Source organism: Centroberyx gerrardi, chromosome 6, assembly GCF_048128805.1.
Source record: "Centroberyx gerrardi isolate f3 chromosome 6, fCenGer3.hap1.cur.20231027, whole genome shotgun sequence".
In the NCBI taxonomy this organism is placed as follows: Eukaryota; Metazoa; Chordata; class Actinopteri; order Beryciformes; family Berycidae; genus Centroberyx; species Centroberyx gerrardi.
Window position 1 is genome coordinate 29,257,012 of NC_136002.1, and position 23,364 is coordinate 29,280,375.

A 23,364-nucleotide genomic window follows, 5' to 3' on the forward strand; every position below is an offset into this window, starting at 1 on the left:
TCGTTAAACTTCACCATTATTTCATTTACAAGAAGTTAACGCAACTAGAGAACGTAGAAGAATGACTATTGATCATAGTTTCTCTGTTATCTCTCTGCCTACAATACAGATAGTCAGGGAATTCTGGACAAAATCATATCTAACAATAAAAATATTCTCAGATTTGGGTCCGAGAGACAAAATCTCATCAAATGGGGGGTCTGTGGCTCTAATGTGGACTAAATTAGGGTCCTTGATATGAAAAAGGTTGAGAATCACTGGCCTAATTGATTGAAATAGAAATATCTGGTGCAATAATCTTCAGATCATTTCAACCTTTCGTATCATTTTCCTCATTCCTTAACGATACTTAAAGGAAAAATTCACCCGAAAACACTTAAGCTGTGTCTGAAATCGCTCCCTATTTACTATTTAGTTTACCGTTTCGGTCATGAGCCGTCTTGGTCTAGTGTCCGAATTATCAAATCAAATTCGGCATACAATTGAGGGCGCTAAATATATTCCACAATGCACCGTAATATCTAGTAAACAACTGTAGTTACTAGAAAGGTGAACGTAAACCATGATGCTTTGTGAGCTGGAAGCGAATGGTGGAAACGGAAAACGATGGCGGCGTCCTTGGGCGTTATGTGATATGATTAGGATCAATATCAAAAGGAATCACTGTGTTAAAGAGCGGCTGGATGGTGCGTTAAATGGTTTTGTTTATGTGACAGATCATTCTAATGTTAGACGCTGAATGATGACAAAAGACAACAATGTTTGCTGTTTGAATTAATGTTTATTTAGTAAACTATTTGGTTTTGATGTCAGTCCCTCAGAATCAAAGAGCGAGGGCTTCTTTCTAGAGCCGCCATTTTGCACCAAGAGACGTTCAACAATCATACAGGGAGAAATCCATCGTAGAAGAGGAGAGGAGAGAGACCAGTTTCTCCACCCACAGGAGCAGGAGAGAGACCAGAATGCACTGCAGCAGAGAGACAGGTTGGGTTCTGAGTAATGGGCGACTCTCACCTTTTCTCAAATGGAGAAACTCTCACTCTCTTGCTCTTACTGTGCTATCACTATCACTAACACTATCGCTATCACTCTCTCCATGTACAAGTACTGAAAGTTCACTTCTGTTCTCTGGAGGTTGATGAAAGGCATTCTGGGAAGCGTAGGAAATCACTCACAAGTAGACGAGGCAGGGTGAGGGGAAGTGGAAACACCAAAAAAAAAGAGAAAGCTGTAAATGTATTTTTTGCTGATATGATGATGAGTGTGAAAACCTCATAACTCCGGTCTTAACTTCATCACAAAATAACTAAATTGCATTGATAGATTGATATTTAACAGTTTAAAAAAAAGTATCATGAAAGTCACACCTCTGCCACAGTTCACCAGTCAGTTATCATGTTATCACACTAATCGATCCTGAGCTGTTAATAAGAGATACAGTATATACGACTGACATGAAACGCCCATCAGGTTAGACAGAGGCACACTGAGTGATAATGAAGGAAGATGACTATAAACTGGAACTGGCCTTCAGAAGGAGAGCAGAGCGTGAGGCAGGCGGGTATTAATCAGCACGCGGTGACACCGGCTTCCTTAAAATAGCCGAGTCGGTCTGTTTGTCATCGCCTCTATTTATCAGCGCAGAGGGTTTTGTAAATAGAGTGCGTTCACTATATTCAGAACGGACCTTCGCTTTCCATAAACACACCAGATCCAGTCCAGTAGAGTCTCTGAGGTTCCTATGTGTGTGTGAGAGAGAGAGCGAACAGGTGTGTGTGTGTGTGTGTGTATATATACAGGGTCCAAATGGGACATGAGCTCCTGATGATTTTATTTTTAACCTTGATTTATCCAGGGACGCTTTGCTTCACACTCAAACAGTTCACACGTTCACACCTGTGAGCTAAATAAGCTCCTCTGGTTTGGGTCCAATTTAACCCTTTGAATTACAGGCCAGTAATTATACAGTAATGACCGGAAATAACTAAGTAATATCCAAGTAAAATAGAGGTAATAACTAGTTATAGCATTAGAATGACTGGTAACTACTGAGTAATATGCAAGTACAAAAAGCTGCTTTTACCAGTAATTGTATAGATAAGTGGAACTACTTTTGAAAACTTAGAAAGATGCAGAAGGCGAAGGATAAACTAGTTTAAAAAGTTAGAAACACACTTTCTGCATTGATTTCTCTTCCATTCATTACAGAAAGGGACGACACCTGTGCAGAAACAATCAATGTTTTTTCATTAGGTTTGCATTTACTTATAATGTAGAATACATAAAATAATACAATACATATTTCAGAAAAGATCAGTACTGATTATGTACAATATTCACATAGGTAAACAAACGTACTCCATACCAACTCTACACAAATAACAACAGAAGACAACAGAAACCCCAGAACAGGCCCTGCCAGTACAAAGCAGCTTATTACTTAGTAATTACCATCATTTAATGCTATAACTAGTTATTACATCTATTTTACTTGGACATTTCCGGTCATTATTGAGTAATTAATGGCCTATAATTTAAAGGATTACCCTTTGGGGTGTGTGTGTGTGTGTGTGTGTGTGTGTGTGTGTCTGAGCAAGTCACATTGACACTGTGGATGGTTGTTTTCCCTCTTGTCATCAACAAGAGTGAAGCAGAAGATAAACACATACAGTGGATATGAGAGAGAGTGAAGAGAATCACTGGTCAATGTAAAATACAATAAGACTTTACAAAATCGAGCCACTGATCTGAAGGGTTTTTTTATTTGTCAAAATAGATTTTCCACAATATTTACAATATGTGATGCTACATTCACACGGATATATTGGAAAAACAAATTTCCTACTTGGAACGCCAAAGTCGGATGATGAAGTCGGAAAGTTGGAGAAAAGTTTGGCACCAGAGTTTCCAAGTTATGACACAATGATGACCTTTAACCTTCTCAACATGGCTGAAAAATCAGGTTTTGTGTCACTCAACAGTAAGAAAACACTTACAGTTAGTAGTCAGCCAGACTAACAACATAACTAATATTTATTTAAATGAAGTTCATTAAATTAGCTTGTTAAACTGCAGGAAGTCCAAGTTGCTTTATGATTTGATTTTCCAACAAAATAGCACGTGAAGGCAACACTGTTCAGCAACCAACTTGGAAAGTCCCAGATGTCGGACTTTCCCACCAGCACGTGAACGCACCATGAGCTCAATCCACAGCGGTGTTTGCGCTTGTGACCAAAGCCAGCCACAAAATGAGCACAATATCTATAAGATTCAACTGCGCTTCTAAAATGAGCAAAATACAATACATGTGTTTGATAATTGAGGGTGATAACTGCTTATAGTTACACACACTGAAACATGGGAGCTGCAAAGTGCAACCACATCTGGACCACACAGAGGGAGAGGAGAGAGGAGAGCGGTAACTTGTTCACTTCCCCTCCCACATTTTTCCCAGCAGGTTTCTAATATTCCTCAACATCATCTTCACTTCAAACTGGGCGCTGAGAGATGAAGTGTGCTGCATAAAAACAGACAATCGCCTCTCTCTCTCTCTCTCAAACATTTTCTGGTGGGAGGTTTCACTTGAGACACTTAAAAGTTCCAGGAAAATGAAGAAACAGGCCCACACACACACACACACACCGACACAGAGTCTACAGAGGCTCTTCAGATGTAACAGGAATGTGATTTATTTACATTGTGGGGAAAAAATAAAAGTGAAACTACGCGGAAAAAAGTGTCAGTGAACGTTTTTAGTCTCAGAAAGTTTAGACCATCGCAGTCAACATTCACTGTCACTTTTATTTTATTTAGTTATTTATATTTTATTTATTGTCACATTTCATTTCTGCCTGTACATTATTTCTGTCAGACTGATTTACCATATTCTAATCTCTTCTTCTTTTTTGTTTTTAAAGTAATAAGATAAACAAATCATCAATCATAAGCTTCAAATGTAAATCAAACAGAAAAGTAAAGTCACTTTTACTTTAACCATGTAAATAGTGTGTGGCCTTTTTCTTCATTCACTTGTTTGACTACTTTACTGTTTCTATGTTTCTAGGCTTTACTCCTTGGTTGATTTCCTTAGAAAACACAAAAAACAAAGACCACTCACAACTTTTACAAAAACTGTATTTGCAAAACAAAGTAAAATTTGCAAAGTGAAGTCTATTTTTTTTTTTCTTTTACAATACCAGTGAAATTTACAAAAACGAACAGAAAATGCTGTGGGAAGTACGGTGGGTGGAAACCAAATGTCAATACTGCAACAGATCGACAGAATCAGCAATTATACACGAGGAGAAGTGTGAATCAAAACCATAACAGTCCCTTAGAGAAGGAATTCATCTGATTTTGTTTTGTTTTTAGTCACATAAATAGATTTTCAGAGCAGGCTGGTCGGTCAGTAGTGGTCCAGAAATTCAGCCTCAGTAACCATGGAAACCAGTGAACCTGAACAGAACGAGAGGACAAAAAGACTGTGGGCGGAGCTTGGAAACTCACTGGTTTGAATGTGTGTCAATGTATGAATGTGATGCAGGAAGAAAAACAGCAAAACCCTCCGCTGGATACATAAAGGTTAAAAAAAAAAAATGTTTAAAGTTACCATGAAATAACTGTGTTTGTGTTTTGAAAGTGTTTTCCATAGTGAGATCATCAGTTTTTATGGCTACAAGGCATCCATAAGAACCAACACCAGAGTTTCATTTGACAAATCAGTCAAAACAATAACAACTGCATACAGTTTTATTTTAACAGCTATCCGTCTGTCTGTCTGTCTGTCTGTCTGTCTGTCTGGGCAATCCAGGACTCCTACACCGTTTTAATTAAAAAACTCCAGAACCTTAAATGAGAATCCCACACCCGTTTTAAGTACTCACACATGTTCTGCCCGTGTCCCAGGACAGGACAGTTCAGTTAATGTTTGTGAACCTGCATCACTGCTTTCTTAAACCTACAAACTGGAGGATTAACCCTTGAATTTGTGACGTCGCTGGGATGTAAAAACAGTTCTCCGCTCCACAGACAGTGAATGAATGGGGCTCTGAGTTTGTTGACCCGTAAGGTTTCTGTGTGAGTTCTTGCACCCGAATGAGTTTTAAATTTCTGGTTCATATCTGTCAGCAATGCTAGAATCTAAACTTCATTTTGGTGCAACAACTCAACTGAGCATCTTATGGCTCTACAAAGTAAACGCCCCATTTATTCTCAATGGAGCAGCTGCTGATTTTAGTCAAAGTCATCCCAGTCAAATTTAAGGATTTTCTAGCTTTAGGAAAGATCGGGTGGGTTCACAAACATTTCCTGAACCGTCCCGGGGCACAGGAATAACACGTGAATTCTTAAAATGGGTGGCATTTCCCTTTAATTTCCCCTCCTTCATAAAGGTTTCAGTCAGTGTTGATTTTTATGGACAGTCACCATGGCCTCTGCCAACACTATGCTGCCCTACAAAGCCAAAAAACAGTAACTGCATGAGTAGTGAAGCTGAGAAGAAGTACTTTGTCATTCACTTGTTGGAACACAAGTGGACTGAATATTGTTTAGTACCATTCACGCGTATCATTTTTGCTGATATGAAACCTAAACCCGACTCGTTAGCTTTGATCTAGAAAACACACAACTCATTCGTCTCTGTAGGGCAGCAGGGATGTGAAAACCTCCCAACTCCTGTCTTAACCTCAGCTGAAGGATTACAGGCTCTTCTGTGGGTTGAGGAACTTCTACGACTCTTTTTAGGCTGATGAAACTGTTTCAAAACCCACTGGAAACTATTAAAAATGCCTGGTGGGCAAGCTAAAAGCAAAGCTGGATTCCTTAGTTCTTGAAAAGTTTACATGTTGGAGTCAGGTTTTCAAATGTTACAGTATGTGAGATGACAAACGGGGGATCTAATACCACAGAACAATATTTTTCCAGACTTTTCCAAAACCATTTAGTGCAATTTCCAAGTATTTCAAGGCCTGGAAACGACCGATTTCTTTCTCCGTGCATTTCCAGACCGGTGAATGATCCTGCTTCTTGAAAAAACCCCCACTGGACTTTGCTTTGTCTCCGTTTGGAAAACACCAGATGGGACTGCATGAGAGCGACTGGAAAAAGACCTGGAAAAGTCCTTTATCTGAAGCGGTCTGAGCTATTTCAAAACCCTGAGGAATATCTGATGAGACTTGTCACTTTAAAAGTAGAACCACCACTTGGCATCAAAACACACCTCAAGACTTTTCAAATACGCGCGACGAATGGAAGAATTTGATCCAGGTCTGTCGGAGATGAGCGTTACTAACAGTCTCTGTAGTGTCAGTTTGGAGTCAGCGTCCATCAAGCAGCTGTTGTGAATGTTAAGGCATGAACTCACATGTGTGTACATAAACACAGAGTAGTGAAAATTACATTAGAAGCCGGTCCTTAAAACTCTAGTTATAGTCTAATTCACGGGAACATTGGTCCACCAGCAGATATGAAAATGAGTTATCATTAAAGGGAAGGTTCAGTGATTTTATAAGCCTATTAATCAATAATCAGGCCCGCTCTTACAATGTGCCAAAGGTTTTTAGATAAGAGCTTGCCTTTCTGTGAAATCAGCATTAGTCTCCTGCTAGCATTTGTTAGCAATGCTAGCACAAGTCAATGGGGTTTGAAACTCTTAAAATCACTTGCAAGCCATTCCATATACTTCCATAGCTGTAGTAACAGTAGGAATACCTAATAGAACTTTTGAAAGCTAATGGTTTCATAACCCATTGACTTGCACTAGCATTGCTAACAAATGCTAACAGGGGGCTGGTGCTGATTTCTCAGAGACAAAAACTCTTGATGTAAAAATGTGAATGTTATAATAGTGGACACGGTTAGTGATGAAGAGGAAAGGCTTCTGAAATCACTGAACCTTCCCTTTAACTGAAGGGTTTCGTTCCAAAAGGAGATCTCCATTAGAAAACAAAACAAAAAAAGACAATTTCCCTGTGGGGATCAATAAAACATCACAAACTGATACCAGCTCTAAACAAAATGATTGCAAAGTCAAACCCATTACTGAATATTATTGGAGGTGATATTTATCTTAACACCTTTGCTTCCAAGACAGTAACATTATAGATGATACAATCTGTATTTCAAATGATCTTTTTTTAAATGGATGACACTTGGGAAAGAAAGCCTTCAGTTGGACACTAAGAGAGGGTTGAGTTTTCGTCATGAGTGAATTTGGGCTGAGGCGTAACTGTTACAACATGGAGAGTAGTGTGCTTGTTTACACCTGGAGGAATGATAAATTGTACAGGAGATTAAAAAACTTCTAGTCAACAGACCACAGCGGCTTATAAATCACTTTCACTATTTTACCAGCCAACTAAGAGTGTTAGAATAGAACAGGAAATAAGTACGATAGACTCTCTTACCAGCTACAGACGCAACTTACCAGCATGTGGCTGGTTTTAATTTCTCACCCTGATGATGAAGTCTATTGGTCCTTAATCCCCTCAATCAAAAATATGAGCTACCAAGTATGTGCCATCATTTAAGAACGTATTAAATAAGTGATCAAATAAAGGGTACAGTCTAAAAATAGATTCAAAGGCAACGATCAAAACAGAATCGATTTTCAACTTCTAGAGCTCGGCTGTGAGGAATCATCCTCTTAAAAACTCAAAACAGTAAAATTCAAAGTGTCTGATTTAAAACATCACAGCCAAAACTGACAATGACTTCAACTATTCCTGATTGTCGTTCGGTCCGTTTGTTTCGTTCAGCTCAGCCAGGCCTGACTTTGATTATAAGCTTTACACACAGAGGGAACAGGCTACAGATCACACTATCACGTTAAGACACCTGTTCTAAAACTCCACAGCACACAACATGTCAGTGTTTCGGTTGCCGCGGCAACATGTGGGTCAACAACTGATGGGAGCTGAAGATTTTCATTTCATGGGAGACAAACCAGGCGTTTCTTCTGAGTAACGTTCACTGCTCTTGAAGTGTAAAAATGCCAGGAGACGAGGTTTGTGATTCGTCTACTTTCAAAACAGACTTGTGCTGCTGCAGCTGCTCCTCCTGCTCTGGGACAGCAGGAGTGTTTCAAACCAAAATCTGGAGACTAAAACTCCAAGAGCAGTTTCTCTAAAAAGCTGCGGAAAGCGTGGTGTGCTACAGGTCCTGCTGCCGGTACAAACACACCCCCACACATCGTTCATTTTGTTTCTACAGTCGCTGAATCCAGTTTTGAATTTCCAACCGTGTTTACACAAGAAGCGTAATGCTTTTCTGTTTCAGTTATCATAAGCACATCATCGCTAATGGGTTACCAGAAGCAATAATGCCCACAAGCGTGTATTTTTTTTCACTGTGGTTTTAGCAGCCAAACTAACCCCAAGCCAAACACAGAATAACCACAGCTCAGAACGGCCCTCTGGGGTGTTACTGCTTTACACAGCAATTAGAAATACATGTTTACCATCTGAAACCATCTGAAAGTACTGCAGAGACATAACACTAAAAACAGGATAAAAGGTAACGTGGAAGCTGATTCCATTTTCCCTGAAGCGCAGCCAGCAGTGCTTTATGGAAATTATCATCATCGCTGTTAGAAAACACACCGGACCAGTCAGACTGCTTGGAATGAAACCGACTCGCTGTATAATGAGTTTACATCCGGCTCTGTGCTGCTGCTCTTGGTTCAAGGCCCTCGCAGTCTTTGGTTGCTCCATTTTGCACATGAAGAACCCGTGAAGAGGCTGCAGGTAAACGGCTGCATGGAGAGCAGCAAGTGTGCTACTGTCTACAAGTCTCTGTCCCAAAACCTCCAGCTCCTCCCTTTGCTACGCTGCAGTTTTTACTTTTCTTGGAGACATAAAATGAACACACCTCTGTGAAGACGAGCAGTCAAAGGAAATGATTCTGAGTGTTTGTTTTAGTCAGCTTGGAGTACCGGATGGGTGGGGTTTATTCTGAGTTCACACACTCACTTTAGAAATCAAATTCAAGGGCTTTTCAGTCACTTTCAAGGTTTTGTTTAGGACTCAAAGTTGTCATGTTTTGGGGGGTTTGGGGACATTTGGGGTCAAAATTAAAGCATCACCAAGGCCTCATGTTTTACTCATGATCTTGTTGAACCAAGAAATTAATTTAAAAACAACACTGCTGATGATATAGCAGCGGTGTTGTTTTGAAATGAATTTCTTGGCTCAAACCTCCATGATAGGGTTTTTTTCCTCAGGATGAAAAATGTTGATCCTAGGATGGAGAGAGGTGAGGCATATTGATGAATATGGTTTCTATAACAAGGATTTTCAATGCCTGTGGGATAGTGTGGTGAGTTTTCAATCACAGAAAGTAAAATAAATTGACTTCAAAATATTTTCCAGTGACTGTCTAAACCAGTCCCGGTCTTCAGGACTCTGAGCCATGCTGTTTTTTGTTCTAGCCATCTAATCAGGGGCCGATTCACACCTGGGGATGTAAGGTTGAACGCAATCAACTCCCTGGCAGGACAGAAAAAAACAGCAGTAGTCTGTTCCCCGAGGACCAGGACTGAGAAACACCTCATGCATCTGGTTCTCCAACCAGGCCCAAACACATGAGACTCATCTGCAAAAGCTTCTTGACTCGAGTCGGGTCTGATCTGATGAGAAGAGCCTTTCTGCAGCAGCTGAACTGAACTGGAAGACCTAGAAGGAATGGAAACTACAGCCTTAACCTGGAGAGGAATGTGGCTGCAGGCTGTGTGTGTGTGTGTGTGTGTGTGTGTGTGTGTGTGTGTGTGTGTGTGTGTGTTTCTGTGCCTTATTGCCTTGAGTGGAATGAATTATGAAAGAGCAATAGCCTTGTCTTTCGTTTCATCTTCTGTGTAAATGCCTGTCTGTTCCTGTCGTTGCTACAAGGTACGGCGTGGAACTGGAGATTTCCGGTGATAACGAAGCCTCTTTATCCAGTTTGACAAACATCAGGCTTTAAATATCCAGACCAGGGACAAACTGTACCGGAAAAAAACACTTTAGTATTGTAAAAGTATGTAAAGAATTCTTTCTGCCTAGCGAGCTTCCAGTTGGGTGGTGTTTGGTACATAAAACAATCAGTATTTCAAAGTCAATTTAGAATGATTTTTAATGACTGACACCTTATCTGATTTGCCCCGATGCGGTAAACCCCACCCATCTGGTTCTCCAAGCAGGTTAAAACAAGCACTAAACAGTTTTTGCTTCTGCCAAGGAGATTGTGTTTTAGTTTGTCTGTCAGCAGGATATTTCAAAAACTTAATAACAGATTTCCATGAGGTTTGGTGGACAGATCGGCCTTGGGCCAAGGAACAACTGATTAGATTTCGGTGTTGATCCGGATCTGGGATTTCTGCCAATAGATGATTATCATTTAGCGATATTTGTTATTAGCTATAACTCTGAAACTGTGACAGATGGAAACTTGACTCCAAGTCTTAAAGGTTATGTTTGCAGGGAAATTAATTTATTTTAAAATGCAAGTGATAGGAGTGATGTGTTCGGGTGTAACAGCAAGTTGGAGGATTGTTCAACGTTGGCGGAGGTTTGCGCTCTCCAAGTGTCTTCTAGTTTGCAACTACAGTTTGACCCAGGTCTGATAATACCAGAGGAACATGACTGAGATGCCAACACCCAACATAGATTTTCACTTCATCATTTGGAGGCATGTGTGTGTGTGTGTGTGTGTGTGTGTGTGTGTGTGTGTGTGTGTGTGTGTGTGTGTGTACAGTACTAGCAGCTGTTCAGAGTGGATTTACATGGTAGCCTTTTCAAACACTGCGACTATCTGTTTAAGGCGCCGCTCTACATTCACAGAATCTGTACACATTCCGACTAACACACACACACACACAAATGATCAAATGCCTACAAAAGTGCGTGCACACACACACACACACACACACACACACACACACACACACAGACGGTCCAAAGGCAATGCTACTGAGGGGAGGTAAATAAAATCTGCAGAAAGCCACTTTTCTGGCTGATCTGTGTTCAAACTAACAGTTTGTGTGTAACAGTCTGCGGCTTGGAACTGAGGTGAAAAAGGCGAAATTCATCCTTTATCCTTTATAAAGAAGTTATTCCTCGGATGATAAAAGAGCAACATTCGCTCTTTTCAAGCGCTCAAACTCTTTTTCTTTATGGAGGAGAACTCAGGAGCGGTCTAACAAGACAAGATGTGTTAACTGGGCAATCAAACGTTTTATCGATTGACCGGGAACCAACAACAAAACAAATCTCTCCTCCGTGACAGCAGCGGGCCGCTCACCCAAAACTACGGGTGTCGTGTTTTGTCGGAGGAGAGCGAACAAGTTACAGAGAAGTTCACGCGCCCCACAGCATGAAAACAACACACTGATTGCCCGAAAAATACGTGCCAAACGTTTCTTTTTCTACCTCAGATGAACCGCTACTTTCTGAAGTGTGATGTTCTCTCAACTTTCTCTGAAAACGGTGAATTGAGGTGGAAAACAGGGAGAGGGGGCAAGCCTACTCTTCTAAAACATACTATGGTAAAACCCAGTCTTTAAAATAAAAAAACAGGAAAAAAAACAGCTAAAACATGGATGTGATTTTTACAAATTTTTCAGGTTTTTGATTTCACAACTCCCATTCATTTCTAATGGGAGATTATTGCTGTCCTTCCTTTTCCTTCTGCTTTTTGTCTTCCTGGTTATAAATCCCTGTAAATCTCCTCCTGTCTGCCTCACTGCTGTCTTGACCACGACGCTCTACAACATCGACACACAGGTTCAGAGGTCAAAGGTCTCGTCTGGTCTGTTTTTACAAAAACAAAAGTCCAAATGTCTAGTCTATTTTCTGTGTTTGGAATCGACTGGGAGTGCAGCTTCTATCTCTCATCAACAGTGCTTCAAAAAAAAAAAAAAAAAAACATCATCACATCTCACTGTAGTGTAGAATAAACCAGGAAAAAAATATATAATAATAAAATCACAAAATAGAGATAATAAAACAACATCAAAACTGATATATCTCTCTCTATGTTCATCGTACTTACACAGGAAAATAAAGAGGAAATAAAAGAGGAAAAAAAAGATAATCTATTTAAAAAAAACAACACAACTCCAGTGTTTACCTTTTGACTTAGTGTATGTTTTGCTTGTTTACAACAGGAAGCTAGTGTTTGCATGGCTACAAAAATGTCCGTCTGACTCGTTTACTTCAGTAGTTTCAGTTCTGGTTGTGATGAGGACAGCGTCCAAGTCTGGGATCCGGTGCTCCAGAAGTCTTTGTAGTGAGGAAATTCGGTTTTCCAGACCAGTCCCACAGTGAGACTAGTGTCGCTCTGCCTCTCTAAATCAGCCAATGAGATCTCGGGCTCCTTCGAGGCATCCGGTCGGTGCACAGAAACCCCTCTTCACGTTTAAAATCCAGGTAAGGTCCAGATGAAAAATAAGATGGTGACAGTTTATCTTTCCAGGACAGGTCTTTCATTAAAAACAAAAAAAAATGGTTGAGCAGAAATCAGCTAAAATCAGTCGGACAGGCAGGCAGTGGCTTCTCTGTCGCCCCCAAAATCCCCGCCAATGGCTCCAAGTGAGAGCTCACACACAAATATATGAGCTTTGGGGTCGAGGGGTCCGTAAAACACTGTCATAAACAGTGTTGGCAACACACACACACACACTCACACTCACACACACGTACACATACGTACACACACATACCACCCATACAGGGAATACACTCCCCATAGTTCAGTGATTCACATAAGAAAGAGAATACTCCTGCACGCCCGACTGACTCGCTCGCAGCTTCACAGCACTTTGCTAGGTGTTACGGTCAGATCCGTCGTGTGCAGGAGTATTCTGTTCCCGTTTCTGAACCTTGCGCGTGCCGCTCCCTCTAGTGTCCGGAGGCGTTTGCCGTCGCGTTTCATCTCATCCTGTTCTGCCTCATCAGCGGGACGATGCAGGAGGGCGGACCCGCCTTGGTCAGGAAGGGGTGTTTGAGAAGCTCGCTGGCCGCGGCTCGCTGGGTGGGGTCCCGCACCAGCATCCTGTCCAGGAAGCCCTTCAGGAGAGGAGACACCTGGGAGACAAGGGAGGGGGGGGAAGACAGGTTTATAGGTTTTACTGACGTTGGGTTGTAGTTTCTAAAAGGGACAGAAGTGGGGACTGGAGTCAGACTTGAGTCACAGTTTTAATCGCTTGAGACTTGACTTGATGCATGAAGAGAAGACTTGAAACTTGACTTGACTTGGGTTCTGGTGACTTGGGACTTGACTCTGACTTGTACTTTGATGACTTGAAAAGGTTTCTAAAGTCTTGACTTGAGATCTTGTGTTTGTGTAAATGACTCAGATTGAAAGTGATGAGATTTGTTCCAGCAGACGACTGAATTTAAATTCTGTTTTCTGTATTTGTATGGAATGATTGAATTTATTGAAGTTGAAACTGATTATAGAAATCAAACTCATGATGCTCTTACCAAGTTTTTATCCTATTAAAACCATATTGTATTGAAAAGTCCTAGATATTTAGTTTTCTTTAAGATATTAAATTGATACTGGACTCTTGATTTGTTCTGACTTGACTTGCTGTTCTACATTTAGACTTGAGACTGACTTGGGACTCAAGCAAACTTTACTTGGTCACACCTCTGAACAGGGACAATATATATCTGGGGTTGATGGGATTGTGGTTCAGCCCCATCAACCTCCGTGCTGTGGTACCTTGTGCAGGTTCTTGAGTTTGGGAGGCAGGTTGTCCCGGATCATCTTCATGGCTTTGAGCGGCGGCTCGTTGAAGTACGGCGGCTCCCCGTCCACCATCTCTATCACCATGACACCCAGGGACCAGATGTCCACCTGGACACAGGGAGAGGAGGGGGGAAGGAGTGACATGACTTAACCAGGGTGGATTTCCAAAACATGGCAAAATCCTGAGGGGAACTGGGTAGGTAGGTGTGTGTGTGTTAGAGCTGTCTTTTGTCCTGGTTCTAACTTCAAAGTCTTAATTTATGTGCTATGTCTATGTGAATTTTAACTTGAATTCTGACAGATCTAGTTTGTTGTTTGTGTGTGTGTGTGTTACCTCCGGTCCATAAGGCAGTCTGGATATGAGTTCTGGTGCCATCCAGTAGGGCGTTCCAACCAGAGATTTCCTCCTCTGGACTTCCTTAGATACCTGGGCACAGAAACCAAAGTCTGACAGCTTCACCTGCAGAGAGAGAGAGAGGGATGGAGGGAGACAGAGAGGGATGGAGGGAGACAGAGAGGGATGGAGGGAGAGATAGACAGAGAGAAGGAAACAGAGAGAGAGGAATGTCAGGATTACTTTCCACATAAGAAGCAAACAAAGACTAGTTGAGGTACACAACTTGACGCTTATGAAAACCCAGTTGGTTTTTTTTGTCATGTTTATTCCCTCTTGCCAAAGACTTCAGCCGGAGCTTTTTCCTGGTTCTGGTTCAGTGTGGAAAAACAAAGTAAAACAAAGTTTGGAGGAATGTCTGGCTGTGCAACACAAGGATATGTGGTTACAGTTTATTCATATCACATATTCAATAATATACAACATTCCTTCAACGTGGCAAAAATGAGTATTTATTAGGCAGAGAAATGAAGTGAACCGGACAGACCAATGATTAACTCTATGTGGATTCTTTCATCACAAGGAATGATTTGAGAAATGGTTCAGCTGCATAAATGGCAATCGGTTTGGTATCTGATAGCGAGTTAAAAACTCCCCCTTCTCTCACATGGGTGAACAGTCAAATGCCCAGAGATCTGCCACCCAGCTGTGCGGGTCGGGACACACCCACCCAGTTTTCTGAGAAAGCCTCTCTGTGCCTGGGTGGGTAGCTAGACAGAAAAGCAGCGTTTGATGTTGCCCCCGGGCCCGGGTGCTAACCTCTGACAGCTCGGAAAGGGAAATGAAACGACTCGGCAGTGAGAACCGATTCACACATGTATGTTCCCACACTCACACACACATATATATACACACACACACACACACACACACACACACACAAACATACTGTAACGCAGTGACATGGCTGGGACTGTCAGGCTGAGCTTCAAAGCCAGAAGTCGTCATAGTTTTCACCTAAAAAGCGGATTATTATAAACCTAACGCTAACTTTAACCTGACTGGAGACCTAACCCTTATTTTAAAGAGATGAAACACACACACACACCCACCCACACACACAGACAAACAAAACACACCCACCTTACTGACGGGAAACAGTTCAGCTTGGCCGGGTCTACTTCCCCTGCCGGGCCAAACCACAGACAACAACCTGAACCAAGCCCAGAGCCAAAAACCACCATGGCAGCCACCAGCAAGTCTTACTGAAAATAAACTCATGCTAACTAGAAAACTGACAAAAGGAGAACTTGAATTTAGGAATGGCCGTTTTCAATTACAGAGCAGAGTAAAACCATGCACATCTTAACCAGGTACCAGACAGAGTGCAAAGTATCAAAAAAAGTAGATTCTGCAAGCTGCACCCAAGCTGTTTGAATTTATCACCTGTGCATGTAAACTTCATACACCATGGGAGTTCTTTCTTTGTGTTCCTATATTTGTCGGGTTTTCTTGTTGCCTGCACAATGCATCGTGTATAATCAGGTTTGCATTAGACTAGTGGTGCATCAGCAATACTGAAACAATTCATTTAGAAAGTCTGCTGCGGTTGAGAACACACGAGATGCAAAACGTGTAGCAAAACAGATGCATTCCTCATATCATCAGGGGTAATAATCGTGACTAAAATAAGATCATAACATCTGCCACTCTATCATTTTATCTGTATTCACGCCGCCCCGCAGGCCTCGTCGTCACACAGCAGACCGGCACTGGCTGTACTGACACATTCATCAGCGGGATCTCGCCGTATCGAGGGAGAGAGAGAACAGGAAGCGGCGCCTGCAGGATCAGTGTCACCGCTCAGCTCAGCCTGGCCGCTCCAACGCCCCGGGCCGAGGCCACGGGTGAAACCACAGCTCATAAAACGCTCCAGCCACAAACACATCATCAGCTGTCATCAAGGGTGCTGCGGTTGACAAGGTAGCTCAGCTTAGCATCACACATATGACTTGCATACATGCTGCTGTAAGAATAGACCCAGCAAAAAAAAAAAACACACACACACACACACACACTAGGCCAGGCTTAGATATTTACTTTAAATTATACTACGTTCAGTAAGTCCAACTTTATAACAAAATCATCAACGATAATAATAATCACTATAGTAGAAGTAGAAGACAGAAACTCAGACTGCCACAACTGAACATGCACAGTAGAATTACATTTTTAGTTTCATGATAATGAGAAATATAAACGATGTTTCGGATAAATGAAAAGGCCCGCTGAAGGTCCTATGACCAGGACTATTTTTTTTTCTCAGTATCTACCTTTTTGGTTTTTGTCCTACGCACCTGTCACCCAAAGACTTTTAGGTGTGCAAAAATCCTTTTTTCTTTAGTTTTAAGATACAAAAACATATAGTTGTTTTTTTTTTACAGTTCCTGAGGCTGGACCAGAGAACGGGTTACCATCACATCTGTGATGTGAATCTGCACCTGCTGAAGGGTTGAAGATGAGCGTGTGAGTCAGTAGTTGAAGATGAGCGTGTGAGTCAGTAGCAGGCAGCGGTTAGCAGGGCAGGAAATGAACCGTTTTGTCCTCTAGAATTGCCTGTCCGGTCCAACCAACCAGACTGTTTACAGAATATAAAGTAATCTCTCAGTGATCTCCGGTTCCATAACAGACTGACTGGTAGAGTGGACAAACCCTCCAGCTACAGCCAAATACTGGCAGCTGTTAGCTGGTGGCTAGTGTTAACTTGGTAATGTATCAGTGTGGTTAAACCCCGGTTCAGCAGAACTTCACAGCAGCACAGCTGTAAGTTAACGTCAGTGCATATTGTGCAGGAAAACACAGAATGACCACAGAATGAAATGAACACAGCATCTGACCTATAGAACCACAGCCTGGTGTCATTCTTGTCTTCTCTTATGACTGAAATGCTGTGCTACAAATTTAAGTAAGTGAGTGAGTGTGTGTGTGTGTGTGTGTGTGTGTGTGTGACCAGAGGCCGAGTTCCTCATTCCCAGCTCCTGCTGTGCCACCATTGAAGTTTCATTTTCTGCAGAAAGGAGGAACCTGCTTGTTAACAGGCAGGAAGTTATTTGTCATTGGCCTCGATTCTACAGTAGCGGTTGACATGGCAGTATTTATTTCCTGTTATTTGTACAGGAAAAATGTTGGTTTTCCTTGTACAAGTAATGTGAAGTAACACTGTCGTTGGCTCTTACGCAATGTGGTGTTGAGGCAGAGCTTGCTCAACAGGAGAGGGGGAGAGGACCTCCAGTGCAGTTTGCAGCTTTTTAGAACGTAGGTAGAAAAAGTGCTGCTTCAACTGCATTTTGTGCTGATAACATGAAAAACGAGGCATAACTGGTAACAGCTTACGAGAGGAGAGGTTTGCTGTTGAAGGTGTGAGAATAAAAGAAGAAATAAAGAGTAACTATCAGGTGGATATCATAAAAGAAGTGATGATAATGAACAGATAATATGTTAACGTGTCTGTGTGAAAAGGTACGGGACGGCTTGGGTGTTGATATGAACAGGTGGTATAGTTTGGGAACATATGAGGTATGCAGGGCTGAGCAAGTATGTTTTGTTGGCAGTAGACTAGATTGATTGTTTGTTTTTGTCTTTTTTCATTTGTGTTTGGTTGTTTTGTTTGTGGATAAATGTATGGGATGCCATGGTATGCGTGTTTATCTTGAAAACCCAAAATAAAATCTTATAAATAAAAAAGCATGTAAAACGAGGTCTGTGCTGCTAATATGACAGAGGAGCAGGTTGCACAACGCACTTTGTTTCCGTAACGTCACACACACTCAAGTCAGCTGCTATGACGATGAAGACGATGTCAGTTCCCAGAATCAGAACTGTTTCTGGTGAACAGGAGGTTGATTATTTTGCACCCTGGTCCTGAACAATCTCCAGTCGAAGCTCTTATGCAAGATGTGTGTTCCTGTTTCTGATCTAAATTGTTGATTAAATTGTACATATTTTACTGTTTTTGTATTTTTTTACTGTTTTATTGTGTAATCCCCTTGCTGCCATTTCTTGGCCAGGTCTCCCTTGGAAAAGAGATTTTGAATCTCAATGGGTCTTCCTGGTAAAATAAAGGCTAAATAAATAAATAAAATAAAATGATATGCCTACATTGCATGCATCTCCTCTTCGTTGATTGTACAAAGAAATCATGTGCATTCCTGTGAAATTTTCTCATCTTTAATTTTTTTTTATCAATACCATCAAAAAAGTACCATATAAAGTGCTCTACACTGCCTAAAAAGAGGCAAGGCACAGGTGTTGAACAGTGTGAGGATGAGAGCGGTACCCACCCTGCCGTCGTGAGTCAGGAGGATGGAGTCGCTCTTGATGTCCCGGTGGATCACTCCCTGGGTGTGCAGGACGGACAGCGCCTTCAGGACCGACAGGCACACTGTGGCGATCTGCTCCTCGTTCATCCTGGGGAGGGAGGCCGACATCAGAGAGGTGTATCAGTTTTGACATTTTACTATCTCCATTTTGCTATTTTATTACTACTGGTTTCCCTGGTTCACTCTCCAGTGAGGTGATTTTTGAAGCACTGTCGATGAGAAGCTGCGCCCACAGTTGCTTCTCACACACGGAAAACAGACTAGACATTAGACTTTGTTTTTAAAGACAGACCAGACAAAACCTTTGACCTTTAACCTCTGTGTGTATGTATCACAGTCAAGACACCACTGATAGGCAAGAGGAGGTTTACAGGGTAATAAGCAAGAAACCAAAAGAGCTGGAAAACAGCCAGAAAATGTTCATCTTCCATTAGAAATTAATGGAAGCTGTGAATCTTTACTTTAAAATCACAAACTTGATATGCTGTTATCAATGACAGCTTTGAGTGCAGAACACTAGGTCATACTGCCCCCTTATGGAAGCAAAATGTTTTGGGCAATGTAAAAAGCAGGATATAATGGAGAAGCAGCATGAAGAAGAAGTCTGCATTGGCAAACAGTGGGAGCTGTTTAAAAGGCTGAAATCATTAGAAAAAAAAAACACATTTCTAGTGATTACAACTGAATAAAAAGTGCTCTTCCCAGTGTGAAATGCTTATACCATTACCCAAAAGTAGCCACATGGGGCACACTTGCACATACGCAGCCTTCTCACACAAACACACACACACACACACACAGTGCCCTAATCTTTGAATTTCTGTGTCCCCTGTTGCTCTGTAATGCACTTTATGACAAACCTATTTTGTTTAGCACTTTATAAATAAATTTGACTTGCCATGACACAAAACTTCAAAACATAACGCTCTCTCAGCCTGACATTTTTAGCTGATGTTTGTATTGTAAATTGTAATTAGCAATTTTATGTCTGATTTTGTAATTATTTATTTGATATGTTTTCTTATGGTGTGAACTGCGAATCTCTGCCAGCCAATGACATGTTTTCTTAGCCTGCTTGTCTTTTAAAAAAAATCACCACATTGGAAATAAGTTTTAGAAACTATGTGTTATTCTCAATGATTTTAATCAATGCATAACTGATGGCTGTGCATTATTTGTAATTATCAAACAAACAAACAAACAAACAAACCTGGTGTGTGTCACGATGTCAGTAAGCGCTCCTCCCTCCAGGAACTCCATGACGACCCAGAGCTCGTCTCCCACCAGGTAGCTGTTGTACATCTCCACCACGTTGTCATGGTGATAGTCCCGCATGATCACCACCTGCAGTTACCATGGAGACAGACAGAGAGACAGACAGACAGGGAATAATTACATACCTCATTAAACTCAAAGGGTTGGCAGGGTGAACTTGTGGGAAGAGAGGCCATTCCATGACTGTTAATAGGTAATTTAGCTAGCAGCGTACATTGTTCAGATGTATAAGCAACATGTGAACACCGTCTAGTCTGACTAGTTAACCAGCTGGTGTCTTAGTACACAAAGAACACATGAAGCAGAACACAACAAGGAAGAGAAAACACAGTCTAGTAACACTTCTCATCAGGTACCAGTGTGATGACGCATCAGATCTGCCATCTGCAGTGTTGCCATGGAAGCCTCAAACGATGCGTGTCAACTATCACACACAGTGGGTTCAGACCTTACAGTCCCCATGAAATTAACTCCTTTTACTTTTGCTTCCTGGAAAACAGTGTATCTTTCATGATGACCTCATGCTATTCCAACCAATAAAAACATCACAGATTTTTGAACAATCCCGCGCCTCCAATCACCATCGCCTTTCTCTCTCTGACTGAAATTCCACTGGTTTAGACTTTTGAATGATTTCTCACTGAGTTATCTCCCACCTACATCAAATCAAGGAAGTAAAGATGCCACTGGTTTTTAAGTCGCTCTAAATGGATAAGAGCGTCCACCAAGTAACCTTTACATCATGAACCCGTACCTCGTTGAAGAGGAGCTCCCTGCGCTGCTGTTTCCTCAGGTCCATCTTCTTCACAGCTACCAGTTTTCCGGTGGTCTTCACCGTGGCGATGCACACGATCCCAGTGGATCCCTCCCCGATCTTAATGTAGTGGTCCAGGTAGGTCCGCGGGTCGCCGGGGTCCACCACCATCTGCAGCGCCGCTCTGAACTGCTCATGGGAAACCCTCTGGGGCTCCCTCTGCGGGGAGCGGGCCTGGGGGGGGGCGCCCGAGGCCGGGGGGCCGGGGGGACGCGGGGCCGGGACGTTGGGGTGAGGGGTGTGGGGGTGCTGGGTGGCCTCGGGGCCCAGGGTGGGGTGGGAGGTGTGATGGGGGTGGGGGTGGCTGATGGGGGGTTTGGAGCCGGAGGAACCGCGGGTGGAGCCGCTGGAGGGGCCGTTGTGGGGCGGGGAGTCGTGGTGTCGGACGGGCTGGAGGGACGAGAGACAGGAGACAGAATCAGAACCACTGTACTGGCTGAGTACAATAAAACTAGAAGGATTTGTCTTGGTGGCATTGGTGCCGAGACAACTTCCTTACTTATTGACAACTTAGATAGCAGTAAATAATAATCCATTTATATATCACTTATCTAACAACAGCGTTAGATGTTTTACAGGTAGCCAAAACAAAAAACACATGAATAGTGAAATACATAATGGAGATAAAAATGGGCAACACAAGAGAATATAAGTTAAAAGACAGAAGAAGTAGAAGTTCTAAATGAGTTAGAAAACATAAGCTTAAAAGTGGGCAAGATAAAGAAAAAACAAGGACATAAAACAAAGTGTATAAAAGTTGTGTTTTAAGAGGCATCCTAGTGGCTCAGCTGGCTAAGGCTCATACCATGTAGGGATGGGCATTTCAAGCAAAAATACTATTCGATATTCACTGGGAATTATTCGACAGGGACAGCAGGACCTCATACAGTGCAGACAGTCAACTGCAAATAGCATTACACTATCACACCCCTATGACTGACAGTTAAGCTTTCAGAAGAGAGAACCAGGAGCAGAACAGCTAAATCCTTCCTGGAGAGCAAAGAGCAAGGCGATAAGAGCCGTCATCCATCATCCAGTCTCTCAGTTTGCACCCGTCTGCCTTTCTGTCTGTCAGTAACTTCCCTTGAGGCTGCCGCTCCTCTGTCTGTCTGTCTGTCTGTCTGCCCCGGTTCCACACAGCCGTCTATCCTCCTGCCCGTCTGTCTGACTCTCCATGCCACCGTCCTTACCTGTCCCGTGGGGCTGCGTCCCCCCTCGCTGTCCGTCCTGGGGTAGGTGTTGAAGGGCCGTGCGGTCTGCTGGGCCGTCTTCATCACCCCCTCCGTCACCGGCAGGTTGGGGGTTCGGATGTTGGGCCCGGACAGAGGCCTCTTGTCCCTGGGAGACTGGGGGCTGCCGTCCCTCCCCGTGTAGCTGGACTTGGGCCTGCGGTCGCTGGGCTGCTCCCTGCGAACCACCTGGTCCTGGAGGGAGGGAGGGAGGGGGGGTGGTGGGGTTGGATGGAGGGAGGGAGGGGAGGAAAAGAGAGGAAAGAAAGGAGAGAATGTGGTGGGGAAGGGGGGGGAAATGTGGCGGATGAGTTGATTAATCCAACAATAATTTGGACAGTTGATTTCTCGCTGCAAAAAACTCATAGAGAGACTATGCTTTTGTACCATTAACTCATATATGCTTTTTACAAGGGGGAATCACTGAAACGCTCTATTTTACAAAGAAACAAATACATTTCAGTTGTTATGATGCAACACCGATTCTCCTGTGTTCTTAGTCTACTCACTGCTGGGTTTCCCTTGCCTGGATTCAGCCCCATAAATAGCTCCTTGTCGTTTTCACTCAAATTTCTGCATTAGCCACTTGACTATTTAAATTTCATGGGATTGGCAGTAGCTTTCTCATGGGCGCGGCTGTCTGAGTGAACAGGCAGCAAGCACTTTAATGGCTGGTTTGTGGGTTTGTGGATACCAGTTCCAAAAAAGTTAATATGAGGACATGTGTCTAATGAGGCTTCGCTCCCTACCTGGTGCGGGTCCCGGGGCTCTCTGTCTCTGTGTGGGGGGGGAGGGGGGCCGGAGCCCGGTCGCTCCCTGTGGGCTCTGCTGGGCTCCTGGCCCCGCGGCTGCTGCTGGGGTCGACCCTGGACCCCCTCCCCGTCTCTGTGGGGGGGGCGGGCCAAGCGCTGACCCTGACGGGGGTCGCCTCGGTCCCCTCCGCTCTGCTGGTCCGGTCTGGGTCGCTCTCTGGGGAAAAGCAGAGATAAATATAAGATGAGTAAGTTTAGTATAGATACTCATGGATACTTGCGGTGTACAGCTCACTGGCTTGCCTTGATAAAATCATTTCTCTGTGCCTATTTGCATTACTTATCTTACAGTCTGCTGACAGCGGACACAGCCGAGCAAGTAAGAAGACATAACTTAGCTAAAATTCAAAATAGATGTTCAGATTTGGCTCATCGGTGAACTAAAAACACATGGAATGGCTGAGGATCTACATGTGTGTACTTGCTAGCTTTCCCTACCTGTGCACTACCAGCTGTTCTTACCCTGCTTCCACACTGATCAACACAATCAACAAATCATTGGGATCCATTCAGTTCCTATAGAGCTGAGCAACCAGCGAAAAAAAATGTGTGGACGACAAACAAGCTTGTCGACATCCTGTCAACATCAGATTTCCACACTTCCTTGTTTCCCTACCAACGTTTCCTAAACAATATCACCTGTCAAGTGCAAAATGGATGAGAAGTTGATTGGAGAACAGTTACATTCATCGTTTGGGTTGATGGTAAGCATGAAGTCATTCTGTGAATTTTTTTTATTTATTTTCAAATAAAGATACATAATTAGCACTTGCAAGCTAGTGGTGTTGACTCATCA

At 42.7% G+C, this 23,364-nt stretch overlaps 1 protein-coding gene across 1 annotated transcript in view; it reads right to left on the reverse strand.

The window, feature by feature from the left end:
* Positions 1-10,439: 10,439 nt before the first annotated feature.
* Positions 10,440-23,364, reverse strand: part of pak4 (p21 protein (Cdc42/Rac)-activated kinase 4) — a 41,250-nt gene continuing 28,325 nt past the window's right edge. The window contains exons 4-11 of the mRNA XM_078284323.1: positions 22,506-22,725; positions 21,718-21,951; positions 20,468-20,917; positions 19,649-19,782; positions 18,400-18,526; positions 14,060-14,185; positions 13,699-13,833; positions 10,440-13,055 (exon numbers count right to left, since the gene is read on the reverse strand). Coding sequence (XP_078140449.1) covers positions 12,900-13,055; positions 13,699-13,833; positions 14,060-14,185; positions 18,400-18,526; positions 19,649-19,782; positions 20,468-20,917; positions 21,718-21,951; positions 22,506-22,725 — 1,582 coding nt within the window. The 3' untranslated portion in view covers positions 10,440-12,899. The remainder of the gene's footprint in view (positions 13,056-13,698; positions 13,834-14,059; positions 14,186-18,399; positions 18,527-19,648; positions 19,783-20,467; positions 20,918-21,717; positions 21,952-22,505; positions 22,726-23,364) is intronic.